At 40.0% G+C, this 15,366-nt stretch overlaps 1 protein-coding gene across 1 annotated transcript in view; it reads right to left on the bottom strand.

Annotated features, from left to right (window-relative positions):
- Positions 1 to 14,021, bottom strand: part of GABRB1 (gamma-aminobutyric acid type A receptor subunit beta1) — a gene marked incomplete at its 5' end in the record, with an annotated part of 390,560 nt that extends 376,539 nt beyond the window's left edge. The window contains 3 exons of the mRNA XM_082837795.1: positions 13,194 to 13,261; positions 13,687 to 13,778; positions 13,942 to 14,021. Of these exons, the coding sequence (XP_082693921.1) occupies positions 13,194 to 13,261; positions 13,687 to 13,778; positions 13,942 to 14,021 (240 nt within the window). The remainder of the gene's footprint in view (positions 1 to 13,193; positions 13,262 to 13,686; positions 13,779 to 13,941) is intronic.
- Positions 14,022 to 15,366: the final 1,345 nt, after the last annotated feature.

The following is a 15,366-nucleotide window of genomic DNA, read 5'->3' as shown; positions in this document are numbered from 1 at the left end:
CCCTAATTCCTTGGCTAAGCCCATGGAAAACCACATATCCCATGTCTTTCACATACCAGGGAGTAGCACAAAATGTGAAATTTAAGAGAGGTATGGGGGACCATACACAGATTGAAACTTTAAAGTTTGAGAGGTCTCAGAGTGACACCCAAGAGAAGATAATCGGGAGGAAAGGTGTGGGAAACTCTTTCCATTTTTTTCTATCAGATGTCACAGAAGAGTTTCACAATTAGAAGTAGTACTGTGAATTTCAACTGCCTGATGAAAATCCCAGTATTGAACAAAAATATTATCATATTTGATTATGCAAGATGTGAATTCATGTTATTCCTGATGTCCTGGCATTAAAGAGGGAGAAATTCATTACAAGCCTGGGAGATAATAGTAAAATAATAAAAAAATAGCAGCATTTAACATTCATATAGTAATTTACAGTTTATACATCACATGTATAGACCGTATATTTGGTTATGATTTATCTCTTTTGATTCTCACCGCTCCCTGAAATAAGTAGAGCAGAAATTATTACTTCCATTTTACATGGAACTGAGAATCAAAGGCCTTAAGTAAGTCACGAGATTCATACTTGAGAGTATAAATTAGGATACAACATCATCCTGACATTTTAAAGTGATTTAAAATTATTCAAATATAACTTGACAGAAGAACATTCAAGGGGAATGTACTTAAGGAGAAAAACCAAAATTATATACACCAGATGGGGAGTGTCTGGACTTAAAAAATTGCCAGTGTGCTTCCCACTAGACACTGATTTTATTTTATTTTTTTAAATTAATTTTTATTGGAGTATAGTTGCTTTACAATGTTGTGTTAGTTTCTACTGTACAGCAAAATGAATCAGCTGTGCATATACATCTATCCCCTCTTTTTTGGACTTCTTTCCCATTTAGGTCACCACAATGCATTAAGTAGAGTTCCCTGTGCTATACAGTATGTTCTCATTAGTTATCTATTTCATACATAGTATCAATAGTGTATATGTGTCAATCCCAATCTCCCAATTCCTCCCACCCCACCCCCTTTCCCCCTTGGTATCCATACATTTGTTCTCTACCAGACACTGATTTTAACTATAAGATTCATCAGGTTATTCAAACTACAAGATGTTATTGCCACCTGGCCCAGTGAGCATGGACACTATGCCTCCAGAGAATGGAGGTGAATTTGCTGATTTCACATTTTGGTCTACAAAGTATTGGGTATTGCTGTCAGATCAAGCAAAATGCTTTTCGAGTGCAAAGGATCAGTGTGGACAGCACAAATGCTGTCTCAGCACATCTCAGCCATTGTTTCGAGCTGTTTCATATTGGCTCCTGAAATCAGGAAACTGCTGATTCTGGGGAAAGTATGAAATAAATCCTGTTTCCTCCCTTTCCTCCTTTCCTTTTCTAGTCTCTGTCTCTCTCTCTCTCTCTTTTTTTTTTAACTACACAAGATGTATTTATTATTTTTCTTTTTGAGTCTCTGTCTCTTAAGCAAACCTGTTCTCTCATTCAACCATTCATTCACACACTGGTATTAATACAAGAAATAAAGACTAGCATTATTAGTGCCTCTCTCAGGTGTTATTTGCACTTCAGCAGGAAGAAAAGCAGAAGATATCAAAATCTGATGATTGCAGGACTTCCCTGGTGGTGCAGTGGTTAAGAAACCACCTGCCAATGCAGGGGAAACGGGTTCGGTCCCTGGTCCGGGAAGATCCCACATGCCGTGGCTCAGCTAAGCCCGTGTGCCACAACTACGGAGCCTGAGCTCAAGACCCCTCGAGCTGCAACTATTGAGTCCACACGCTGCAACTACTGAAGCCCACACTCCTAGAGCCCATGCTCCACAAGAGAAGCCGCCATACCGCAACGGAGAGTAGCGCCCACTTGCCACAACTAGAGAAAGCCCACGCAGCAACGAAGACCCAATGCAGCAAAAAAAAAAAAAAAAAAACAAAACTGATGATGGCATTTCAAGCAGGTAGCTTCTGAAATCACCTTCTGTAGGTGCTCCCTGCCTACAGTACTGAAAGAGTCCCACATTTCCACTTAAAAACAAACCTCCACTCAGTGAGACTGAATAGTATTGAAAAATAATAATGGCATTTGCTTTGTTTGAGTTTGGGCTCACATATCTCTGCCCATTTTGCAGAACCAAAAGTGCAAATCCTTTAAAATGTGTGAAAGCTGAATGGTAACTAGGCAAAAACATAATTCATCAAGATATGTTTATGTCCGTTGACTGTGATTTTGAACACAGTAGGGCATATGTCATCTGTAATCTGTCATGTGTCATCCTGAAAGTCATTCCCTTCCACAGTTGCAGAAAACCAGGTTATAAAGTCCCCTTCACACTTCATGACAACACGGCTTGCGGAGGTGTCTCCCAAAATGGGGTTGACATAGATGTAGGAGATAGGCACCAATAACCCACCAAAAACTGGATACAACTTTTCAGTTATGTGAGTACCTTCTACTCCAAATTTTTCATCCTGTCCTCGTCCTCCCATTTCCAACTTCAAAACTTCTAAAAATCAGTTCCTGCCACATTTAGCCAAAAGTTTGCAACTGACTAACATTAACCTTCATACTGAATCTTCTTCGTCTCTTCTCATCAGCCTCAACTCCGCAGTCGGTTTGAACCGGGATTTTTGTGCTCTAGGTTGTTCCTTTGGGATGTGCTGAATTGTGTGTGTGTGTGTGTGTGTGTGTGTGTGTGTGTGTGTGTGTGTGTGTGTGTTGGGAGTGGGGGCAAACAGAGAGGTGGTGATGTCAGTGGAAAGAATCTCTTATCTCCGTTTAATGTGGTAGTTGATTTAACACATTTACTGGTTATGACAAATTACTGTGTGGGTGTGGAAGTTTCAGACAAAAGTTGATGTTTCAAAGCAAACATCCATGTTTAGGTAAGGATACAGTTACAGCAGAAATGACTAGATAGATAGATAGATGTAGATTGATATAATAGATATTATATACATATATAGTAAATATATATATTTCTGGATTAGATATATTATTTACTTTATATTTTCAAATTTGATAAACTTCCTTGGTTGTCTTTTAAAATCTAACTTACCTCATTCAAAATCACTCCAAATGGCTGAGGCCTTTTCATATGCTTCCCTTTATGTTTGATTTTCCTTCTTTTTAAATGTCATTCACTTTGTAGTCATCACTCCAGGTATTCTTTAGTAATTTCTTAAATGTTTCCAGAAATATTGAAAGTCCAGGTACCAGCATACAGATGACGTTTTGAAAAATGAAAATAATTCACTAATTTTTAAAGATGATGAAAGTTATGCGTGTATACCTATATATGCATGTATATATGTACGTTGATATTTGTCATGAAATGATTTTGTGTCTGTAAAACTGGCTGTGCCATGTGATAAAGTTGTTTCTATGGAAACGGCTCATGATTCATGATCAACATAAAAGAAAACTATATATGAAGGTATAAGGTAGATCTGACAGAGAAACTATTAATTTCTGAATTTAAAAATTTAAATGCCATTATTACTAACACTTTTTATGGCTAGAAAATTTCTTTTATAATCCTAATAAATGTTATTAAGTCCCTATAATATGCTAGGAGCTACATAGAGAGCATAAGGAATATAATCCTAAACTTCCTGTAGCTTTCATAGTGCTGGTGGTGAGGGGGTGGAAGACAAGATTAATAAAAACCTTATACGAACTGAAAGAAGATCATTATGTTATATTGGGTCTTTTGTCTTTTCAGAGTCTTGATTTGTTTATATGCCCCACACATTCTTCCTCCAGCAGATTCCTCTTCCATGTGGCTACAGCAAAGCTCTGTAGAAGAAAGATGACTTCGTGTGGGTGTTGAAGTAGATCTAGATGCATCTGGGTGGGAAAGAGATTGCAGGTGGGAGGAGGGAGAAATGATGGCCTCTGACATGAGAAAATGTTCTAGGCACAGGTAGGATTTCAAATAAATGTCATTGACCTGTCTCTATGGAAACCACAAAGCAGTTTCTCTTGACTAAAGAATTGTATATCATTGTCTTGAAAATAATAGATCAGAAGGAAAAAAACCTCCCGTGAGTCACAGAGGGCTAGAGTAGGCAGGGACCCTGAGCTTTCAACAAATCTATTCCCCCGCCTTCAGGAAGGATCCCAAATAAACCTTCTCATTCAAACAGGATTCACTCCTAGCAACTTCCCTGATTAATCCATTCAGCAACCAGAAAGAGACATCTGGCCTCTAACTTTCCTACTGCGTCCAGAGGACCTTAACCCACACTCTTTTTCTGCTGTGGTAGGGACTGCTAACAGCTACCTTCTGTTTGAACCCTCTTTTGTTTGAATCTACTTCTCTAGCTGCTTCTCTGCTTTCTTTCCCTAAACTTGATGACACACTCTATGAATATGCCTTTGCTAAAATAGGTATCCACTTTCCAGGAGACCATCTGTGGGGATAGGGCTCTGTTGAAATCTTGTTTAAAATCATCCCCACCAAGCCATTCAAATGTTTCAGCTCTTCTGCAAAGCTCCTGGGGGTCACTTTTGAATTTTCCTGGCAGCTAAGTTTCATTTCTGTTGGTCCCACCTGTGCTGTCTATTATACCCGCCCCATCTCATTTCATTGCCAAATACACCTTCTACAAGAACACACACTGCTTTTAATGTGATTTCCCATGGAAACACGGTGTTCCAGAAGGACTCTGAACCATTTTAGGGATGTGATGGAGAAGAGAGCAGATGCTGTGTAAGTGGGTTCCACACACATCTTTTCTTCCCATCTATATGGTTTTATAAAAGCAACTGAAACAGTGTACAAAAGTCACTTCTCTGGGTGAATTTGAAAAGTAGGTTCTCAATCTTGTCAGGGTCTAAGTCCTCCTAGATAAAGAACAATGTTGCTACAGGTTAAAGTTGACTGCGCTTCATTCTCTGTCTTTGGTCAGCACCCTTTCTCCATATCTCTAACTGGTTCATTTCAGCCACCACATTTATGCACCCAGGATTTCTCCCTGTAGAACCTGCTTTATATGTGAACAGAATTAGAAGGGTCACGAAGAAATTAATCTTTTTCAGGATAGGTCCAACCTCCAATATTCTACCACAATGTTCCCACAAGTACCTTGCAACAACATGCTCTGAATTTTTTTTTTTTAAATTCTGAAAACATATCTACTTCAACGGTGAACAAGGTGGTTGGTGCTTCTTTTCCTGTTTCCCTCCCTGGGCAGGTGGTGCCGTATGTGCCCATCACTCAATATGGAACCCATAGGGCAACCTAGGCTCACTGACTCTCTAACTTCCAACATCTAACCAGTCATGAAATCCCTCTGATTTGCCTCTGTTTGAATTTCTCTTTCTTCCCCTCTTCTTTTCTATTCTTAAGGCCACTGTTCTCCTTGAGGCATTTATCATCTCTCATCTGGACTCCGAAATACCCTGTAATGCTTCTTAACTAGGAATATTGGCCCCAGTTGTAGCCTTCTCTACTTCATCCTCCACGCAGCTATCAGAATGATCTATCTGAAATGCAAAACGTAGCACCTGTTAAAACCTGTAGCAGGTTTCCTGTATTTCAGGATTAGGATTCATTTCCTTAGCATACACATTCCAGCCTCATTTCTTCTTTCTGTCTCTCTGTCTCTGTTTCTGTCTCTGTCTGTGTGTGTATGTGTGTGTGTGTGTGTGTGTGTGTGTGTGTGTGTCCTTTTAAAATGAAAAATTTTAATGTTTAAGATTTTAAAAAAATCAAACAATTCAAAAGGGCATATTAAGAACAGTAAGTATCCCTCCAAGTCTTACTCCTATAGTCCTGGTTCCACTTCCAAGAGACAACCACTGTTACTCATTTCTTGTATATTCTTCCAGAAGTGGTCAGTGCATATACGAAAAAATATGTATGTTTCTAGAGAGGCTTCTTTTTAGACAAGTGAGAACATTCAATAACTCTGTCCTACATCTTGCTGTTAACATCCTGTCTTATTTCTTGACAATCTTCCCTGTGCCCTTTAAGTTCTCCCAATAGTGAATGACTTATAATTCCCAGAACACTCCATACTGTTTTCAGGCATACTTGCAAATGCTGATGCCTTTCCTTTTGCTTGGAAGTTTCTTCTTCTCATTTGCAGCCTACACATGGTGCTCACTACTATTCCTCTTTAGGAATTAACCTTTCACCGTGCCTTAGAAACTGCTCCTCTATGCTCCCATAGGACGCTGGACATACATGTCTCTATCATAGCCACTACCACATTGTTTTAAATAACTCGGTCTCTGCATTCTCCTCTGTGCTGTAAAATATTGGGCTGGCCAAAAAGTTCGCTCGGGTTCCCCCACAACATCTTACACCAAAAGCCGAACGAACTTTTTGGCCAACCCAATATCTGAAGGTATGAAACACGTCTTAGTCATTTTCCCATCCCTAGCACCCAGTTCAGGGCACGATAAAAGACTAAGTGTTCAGTAAGTACATGTTGAACCAAAACATCCCATGATCAAGGTAACTATGGATGTTTCAAAAATCTTCCAAAAGGGGAAAAAAAAATCTTTACTTCAAGAATAGAGATTTTAAATACTTTTTTAAAAAAGACTATAAACCCCACAAGGACAGACACCCTATCTGCTTTATTCAGTAGAGTGGTTGAAAGCTCCTTGGAAAATGCCTTTAATCTTAAATATACAATACGATGACAGTTTTATTGGGGCTGTAAGAGGGAAAACACACTAGGCACTTAATGGAGTGGTAGAAGAAAAAAACTATTAGCGGAAAAACAGTGAGGGCTATGAGGATTCTAAGAAGGGGATACTGGGCTCACTAAAGAAAACCCATTTATCTTTCATTCTTCTTATGACCAGCCTTTTTTACTAAGTTATCGCCACTAATAGGAATTAATTTTAAACCGTTTCTTGAGCATTTCTGTCAAGGGCTAAGTAATAGATTGTTATGGGCTACGACTATAACTTCCTTCAACAATCATCAGTCAAGAGATTTCATGAAATGCATGATCTTCTGAAAACAGAAGCATTCGAAAATGCAGAAGCTCAGTCCCGGTATTACAAAAAATAGGATTCACTCTGCTGAAAAAGCTCATGGGGAAACTGTATTAACATTTAATCAGCAGCAAGCATATACCATTCATCTTCCTATTATCCTCAAGTGTGATAATGTCATTTGAGTTATTGAAACTCAAATCATTTGGAAATACTTAATACCATTTTTTTCTTTTGTAATATTTTACCTTCCCTATAAGGCAAGATTTGATTCATGTGTGTTTTGAGGGGACTATCAAGACTTTGGGGGCCTGCCATGACAAAAAGCACCAAACATTTACAGAATTGATACTAAGTGATGGTCAGCGGAGATGAGCACTGTGCCTTCACCCCTTGCTCCCAGACCACCTGATGGAAAGATTTTAGGTGGGTTGGGCAAATCTTTGGGATACCCAGATCTTGAAAACTAAAGGTTTCCTTCTGTTTCACATTAAGTGTTGAAACATTTATTAGTTTGGCAATAGTTGAGCAATGTTCCCTGTTTGAATACAATGGACAGTACCAGATGGAAATACTTCAAATATGGTCCTGGCTCCAACGCTTAATACGATATAAACCAGGCATCATTCAAGTCTCATTTTAAAGACCATGGATTCAACATTTCTTGTTGCTGTCTTTGGGAATGTGTTTAGGAAAAAATGGATGATAATGCTATGACCAATTAAAATGGTAATCCAAGGGGCCCCAGACTGCACACAATCATTACTGCAATGTTCCCAGGAGATTACCAGAGTTCGCACTCAGTTGGAATTTAATAAATGCTTGTTGACTGACACATCTAAAAGGAGAACAAAATGGAATAAGATGGAATCTAACAGGAGAATATGATGAAGACGAAGAATCTTGATTTTAACAGAGTCTAAAATCTTTAACAGCCTAAGTTTATATGGTAGATATTTGAACTAGAAAGAGGTTTAGCAATTGCATCAATTACCTTCATTTTACATAAGAGAACCCTGAGGCCTGGAGAAGTCAAGTGACTCACTTAAGGTCTCAAAGCTAAATGCCAGGAATATTTTTTTACTTGCCTCATAGATAGGAGTCAGACTCTTGCAGGCAGCCTGCCTGGGTTCAAATCCTTCTTCTGCTCTTTACTAGATCTATAACTTCTGAGCAAGTTATTTAACCTCTCTTAACATGTTTCTCCCTCTCTCCACCTCAGTTTCTCCATCTGTAATGGGGAATGATAATTCTATAGCCTTAAATGAGCTACTAATATAAAGCATTTGATAGCCGTACCTTATACATAGGACGTGTTCAATAAATGCTACTGTTTTCATTGTACTACACAGTGTAATACCTAGTCTGGTCACGTAATCCTAAGAACACAGTCTTTCAAATGTGACTGCAAACTTTAAAAAACCTGGATAGGCTTGCTTTGATGTGGCTTAGAGTACAAAAAGATCTTTCTGTTATCTCCAAACAGAAAGGCAAAGGAGAAGCTCTCTTAGCTTCTCCAGATGGTACAATGTTGTAACCCAGCACCTAAAAGTGAGACCTGGTTGATTACTCATATAAGAGAAAAACGTATTTATATCTTTAACTGCTGATATCTGTTCATGCCTTTAAATGGTACTGACCTATTTGCTCTATTTGCAAAGGAATTCTGTTATAGCCTCAGGGAATTTACTGACAGCAGCAAGAGTATGTTTAGGCTCTTTTACAAAGTTATTGCAAGCTCCTAGTGGGGTGAAAGCCAGTTTGCAATGTTCTTTATTCTGAAGAAGAAAAGTCATTGTAAAGCAGCAGGATAGTGTTGTCCGAATTACTGGGCTTGGCAACATTTTCATAGCCATCATTAAAGGCTGGTGGACTCATAAGTATTGGCACAGTTAGGAGGACTGCTTATTAGTTTAAGTCAAGCCCTATCAGCCTTGTCATCAACTGTTACACTCAATTTTCCCCTCTGAGCACAGCTACCTGTTTAACTACCTGGGAGTTAACTTGAAACTTAGTTTGAAAAATATCATCTTTAGAGAAATTTAAGGGAAAAAAAGGTTCATTTCTTAATAATGCTAACCCTTAGAATAATGTACTACAATCTTGCTTCTCAAAGTGCTGTCCATATACCAGCAATCGGCATCACCTGGGAGTTGTTAAAAATGTAGGCTATCAGACCCCATCCCAAACCTCTGAATAAAAAACTGCGTTTTAACATGTTGAGATCCCAGAGTGATTCAGATACACATTAAAGAATGGGAAACACTGGCTTAGAGAAAGTGGTGACAGGTGGTTATTGTTCGGTGTCACCAAGAGGATGATAATTAGACATAACTGAAGCATATACCAGAAACCTCTGGAATCAAATACTAAAATAACAGTGGGTTTTAACAAGAGTGGACATTTCGTAAATAAAATTTCTTTTTCTTTTGGGTATTATTTAGAAAATTGGCTCATTTTAGTTTTTATTTTTTGGGGGGGTGGGTGTTTTTATTGTTAATTTTAATGCCTATAAGAACATTCACTATGGCATCCATGTATGCATAAAGGAAGGAAACAATGAATACACAGTAGCTATGCATTCCTGGCAACAGCTTGGGTTGAGACCTACTTTGAGTTAGGACTCAATAGATTTCAAGTTTTCTGGGGGTGGCCACTCAGACCATCACGTCTTTAGTTCAGAGACAGAGAGCTCTGTGGCTGGAACTCCTCCTTGATGATCAGGAGCTGCCTCTTTAATAAGACAGAAAGGCTAGTCATTGGAATCTGAAATACAAGGGTTCAACCTTTTGTTTTCAGGTAGTTAATATCTTGTTCCCCTAATCCACTACTCTGAGAGAAGACTTACTTACTATTATCTGTGTTTTATTGGGCTTATATTAGCAGGTGTTAGTGGTTATTTTAAGGCAATTTCTGGGGGCTACTGTCTCCTTTTGTTCCAACTGCCTCTTATTCCTCTTCAGTCATCCGTGTGTGTGTGTGTGTGTGTGTGTGTGTGTGTGTGTGTGTGTGTGTGTGTGTAGGTATACAGCTTGGCAGAAATTGTTAAGAGAGAAGGTTTGAGGAATTTAATTTTAAATATATGGAAATCACAGTCATTTTTTTAAGATGATAGAAGATAATAGTATGTAGTCACTATCATAGGCACAATACATCCCATGATGCCAAAAGAAAAATCCTTCCTAATTTAATGAACAATATTATTGCCTGAAAAGAAAACTCTTGCTCTCAAGTATGGTTTTTTTCCCTGTGTCAGAATTATTCTTCAGCAGTTTTCCATTCACTGCTCAAAACCAACAATTATTGATTATAGAGATTCTATAAAAACTCTCTCTCTCTCTTTCAAATTTGGGAAAAATATTTTAAATCCTGAAGGACGTGAATCAGAAAATACTCTTGATGTGACGTTAGTCTTTAATAAAACAGACAATGTTAGAAACCAATCTGGAATTATATTTCACTTAGCGTAGCATAGGAAAAGAACAAAAATTAAGTCTAGTTTTCAAACCGATTAATGTAATGTACAATTATGTGATTTTCCCACATGTGGAAATGGGTGGATAATAATGGTAATGAATAAAAATATAAAAATGAGCATTGTTTTAGCAATGGATTTTAATCTGAATTTTCTTTAAAACTATTTTATTATATTTGATGTTCATTTTTATTTGTTGTTAATTTTGTTGAAAATTTCCTATTAAATAATCTCAGAAGTTACTGCCTATCAGGGTTCTGAAACATGCTTAATATAAAAGCAATAAGTCTTATTTCTCATTGACATTTCAACTCTACTTTATGATCTAAAAATCAAAGCATACCATAGACAGTGCTCTTAACCAGGGCTTACTATCCAGATTTTGCTTATATAGAACCCTCAATCCTAAAATTCCTCTTTGTTTCCAATTTTTTTGGAGTTATTTCCAATCTATGTATTCCCATGCTTTGTTATAGATGATAGAAGAAAAAATAAACCTTGGGTCTTGTTGGTAGATTTCATTAAAAAGAGAAGCAAGGAAGAATAAGTAAATCAAGGTTTATTATTTTCCTATGTTCAGTGGTTTCTATTTTCCCATCATGTCTCTAACACTATTGTGGAAAGGTAATGGGTAATTTAGTAGAATATATTTTTTAAAGGTTTATCTGTTGGGTGAATATTTTAAAAACTCAAGTACATATACACACGGTACAGTGAGTAAATAGGTTATATTATTCCATCATTAAGAGCTATTTCCAGTGGTACAGCAATTAAATTAATTATTTTTTTTTCTGAGCTTCTGTATGAATTCAGTTGAACAACTGATTATACAGAGCTTTTTTGTTATGGTGGTTGTTTTAGTTAAACAGCAACTTCCCTATTCGATTCAGTTTTGGTTTTGTCTTTGGTTTTAAACTGAAAAGTTGTTTGTAAATATAGTCAACAGAATTATACATTTTAAAAATTCTGAAAAGCGTAGTACTCTAAAAGCAGACCACTGGCAAAGGCACTGTTTGCCTTTTGAGTCTTCTGAATCTTCTCCTATTTTATAAATTATCTGTGTGGGTACTTACAAGGTGCCAAAATAAATGACTGAAAAGGAAATTATTATCATCATTTATCTACATGATACAAACAACTTAAACTAATTCATTGCCTAATTTATCCAGTTGCAATGGCGTGGATTGGGTATGATTTGTATATGTGCCCATGTTATTACATTCCCCAGTGTTTGTCAATAGTTCATCTTGGGTGCTTTGTGGTAGTGACATGTATGTGACAGAATATTATAAATGAGTCTATTAAAAATCTTTTCCAAGTCAGAGAATATTCATTGTGCATTGATATTTCAAAATTGTTTTTCTAATACAGCCATCAGAGATATTAATTTAAAATAATATTTAAAATAAGCTATTTAAAGCAGGGGAAAGTGCAACTTTAAAATACAGAAATTTAATAGTCACACTTTTTATTCTAATCCCACTCAATATATTTTAAATATACGTATTTTTCCCTGACATACCTTAAAAAAAAAAAGAAAAATTCTTAAGCCTTAGCGTGTTAAAATAAAATGACTCACTAATAATGAAATGAAATGACAATTCAATAGCCTTTACAAATATAGAGTGATAAAACCCCCAGAGGCTTTAGTCTTTAAATTATTCAGCATGTCTAAATTTCTGCTGCCACAATATTTTTTTTCGCAAGTGGAATAAAAATGGCATTTTGCTCAGGTAGATCTAGCTGTTCCCTGGGTGGTTGGTTCTAGAAAAGCGACAGGCTTTTCCCCCTGCCTTACAAGAAGCAACAGTTGGAAACTCTAACTAGAAAACTGCTACCCCACAGTGGTTGGAAAGCGCCAACAGAGATAGTGACAGCTATGATTTCAATCCATTTTGCAACAGCTTCAGAAAGGCAGGAGGAAAAATGAAATAAAAGAATGTTAACTCTTAGCAATGAAAAGATTGCGCTATGCTCCCTATGTTGCTATCGCCCTCTCCTCCCCCCTCCCTTTTCTAGTCTCTTTGATCATCAGGCTTTTTCGGCATGCTTGGGTTTATAAGGCAAAGCAAAGCAATAACTCCATCCATTCGGTTTGAACTTAAACTCGCAAGATGCAGCAAGACAAATTCATCAACCCTCACGTGGGAACAATACAAGCCTCTCCCCAGAATCTGGCTTGAGCACTTTGACACCGTTGTCTCAGCCTGTTGCTCCTGCCACTCGGTGTGCTAGAGCCTGGAAAGAGGGAGGGAACACTATGAAACCTCATCTGTGTGCTTGGGTGCTTTGTGGCGGGCCGTGGGTGGGTCCGCTTCACCGGCTGCCGGGACCGTGCCTGCGGAGTAGGCGGCCGCGGACCACCGTGCGGGGACCCTCTCATGCAGGCCGCCCGGCCACCGGCAGGTGGTGCCCTACGCCTCTCAACACCGAAGGAAACCCAGCGAAAGTACCGCTGACTCCGCCCCACCGGCTCTGCCGGCGCCACAGTCACCGTCCTTCCCCAAATAGTGCGGAGCACGTTTCCTCCGGAACACCGCAGTAGCCCGTGTGTGTGTGTCGAAAATACAAACCAGGGCCAGCAGGGTGTGTGTGTGCCAGAGTGGGGAGCGGGCGCGGAGCGGGATCCATGGGCCGGGGCGAGGTGACCGCCAACGAAACGCAGAGGGCACGGGGACCGGTCCGTTTCGCATCTGCGTAAGCCCGGCTGCCGGGCCAGTAGCGAGGCCACTCACCATGTTCACTTCGGAGACCATGTCTATGCTGGCGACATCGATCCTCATCCCGACGTCCACGGGGGGCCCTACCGGGGAGGTGGGACACATTATGGGCATAATCTCAGAGTGGCCACAGGCTGGGGAGGGTCGGGGGGCTTCCCTGCGCTTACTACATTCTGAATGGGCTCCGCTACCCCCAGCCCTCCACCCCCTTGCCGGGGACAGCCTGGGAAAACAGGTGTGGGCACACGAGTGATGCAGTGACTATGCAGAGGGTGTGTCGGGCCGGGGGAAGGTCGGCTCTGCCTGGGGTTCATCCACCTGCGACTGGGGCTCCGGCGTGGTGTGTGTGTGTGTGTGTGTGTGTGTGGCCAGAGCGTAGGGCGTAAGGCACGCTTACCAAAATGACATGTTTCTTCTTCTTCTTCTTTTTTTTTTTTTGACATTTGTCTTTGACAAGAAAGGAGAACTAGATATGGGTTACAGGTTGAATAAAAAGATGAAACATTACCTCCAAAGTCCGGCCGCAAGCGAATGTCATAACCTTTGAGCAATCTATCCACTGTCTCTTTCACGTATGACATGTTGCTGGGCTCATTGGCGCTGAAGGGAAGAAGTAGGGACCGGATTCAGAATGAGCACAAACTGCGAGCAGACATAAAAATAGACAGGCACACCTACCCCCCAAATAACGAGCTACATGATCCAGCAAGCATGTAAAAAGAAAAACACCAAGAAAAAAAGACATTCAACAACAGCAGCTCACCTGTGTGCACAACAGACCATGGCAATCATCACAGGGAAAGAGAGAAGCCCCAAACTCTCTCGGTTTTGTACTGTCCACATTACTAACTCTGATTAAAGAATTGTCTTTTCTGCGAAGATTCAAGGAATGCAACTTAGTCGGCGGCCGGGCAGTAATTCCCGAATGGACCTGCGCATGCGCAGAGGGTGCTCACTACCAAAAGACACCTTGTGCCTTGCAAACAATATTCCTAGTGGAACAGGCAACAGATTTCAATCCCTTTAAAGTTCCTGTTTGTGGTGCTCCGCGTCCTCCGTGTAGTAAAAGATACCCTGCTGTTTCCTTGCCCGTGCTTGTGTATACGGATCTTTCTTTGTGCACTGGAGGTTTCTACGTTCATTTCCTTTCTGCCTTCCACCTAATTTTTTTACTCAGTTTCCAGGGATATGGCTTAGGCTGCCTGTGATTGGCATATTTCGTTGACAGTCACGGTGGTCTTAGAACCGGGAGTCTAGAGGCGAGGCGGTTCTCTCTGGTTGCCTGTGTGTGTGTGTGTGTGTGTGTGTGTGTGAGAGAGAGAGAGAGAGAGAGAGAGAGAGAGAGAGAGAGAGAGAGAGAGAGAGAGAGAGATGGGTGAGGGGCGAAGTGAGTGGAGAGGGAGAGCCACAGAAGAAGGAAACTCAGGATGTATTTGAAGAGTCCAGGAATCAGGTCCGCTTGAGAGGAGTCTTAGCACGTCTGGCTTACTGCCGTCCTTCTCTATGGGAGGAGGAAGAGGAGAGGGTCGACTTTCGTGCTCGCTCCCCCGCTCTCCCACTTTTCTTCCCTCCGCCTTTCTTGTCTCACCAAGGGAGAGAGGTGGGGTGAAAGCAAGCCAGAGGCAGCATCTCGGGCAGGCAATCCTTTTCCTAGAGCCATTCGCCTCAAGTCCCACTTTTCTTCTAGGTTCTAGTGAGGAAAACCTCTTTTTTAATTGCCAGCGTGTTAGCATGTAGTAATAACCCAAAACAGGACCCTGAAACACCCAGAGGGTCTAGCCTCTGTTTGCTATTAGATTGGGGTTCTGTAGGAGAAAGAGTTGTTTGAATTAAATTAAATTCAGTCAACGCAATTCGATAGAAGCCATTGAGCACATGTGAGGTGGGAGGCCCTTTGCCAGGGGGTTGTTCATCTCTTTAATAGTATATATTAAATCTTGTCTATGTTCTGGGTATTTTGGGACTCAGAGATGACTTAAAAAGGGTTCCTGACCTAGAGAAATTCACAGACTGATAGGGGAGATGGACATAAACATAAGTAAATTCAATATTTCTCTATATAGTTTATATAGTGGCAGGTTGTTACTTCTACCAGAGAGAGGCAGATATGGTTTCTGGAGGAGAAAGCTTTTTGCCAGAGCAGGGAGGGAGGGGCACTCCAGAAGGAGGGAACAGCATGTGCCAAATG

Source organism: Leucopleurus acutus, assembly GCF_964270905.1.
Source record: "Leucopleurus acutus genome assembly, chromosome: 4".
Lineage (NCBI taxonomy): Eukaryota > Metazoa > Chordata > Mammalia > Artiodactyla > Delphinidae > Leucopleurus > Leucopleurus acutus.
This window is presented reverse-complemented; position numbering and strand designations above follow the sequence as displayed.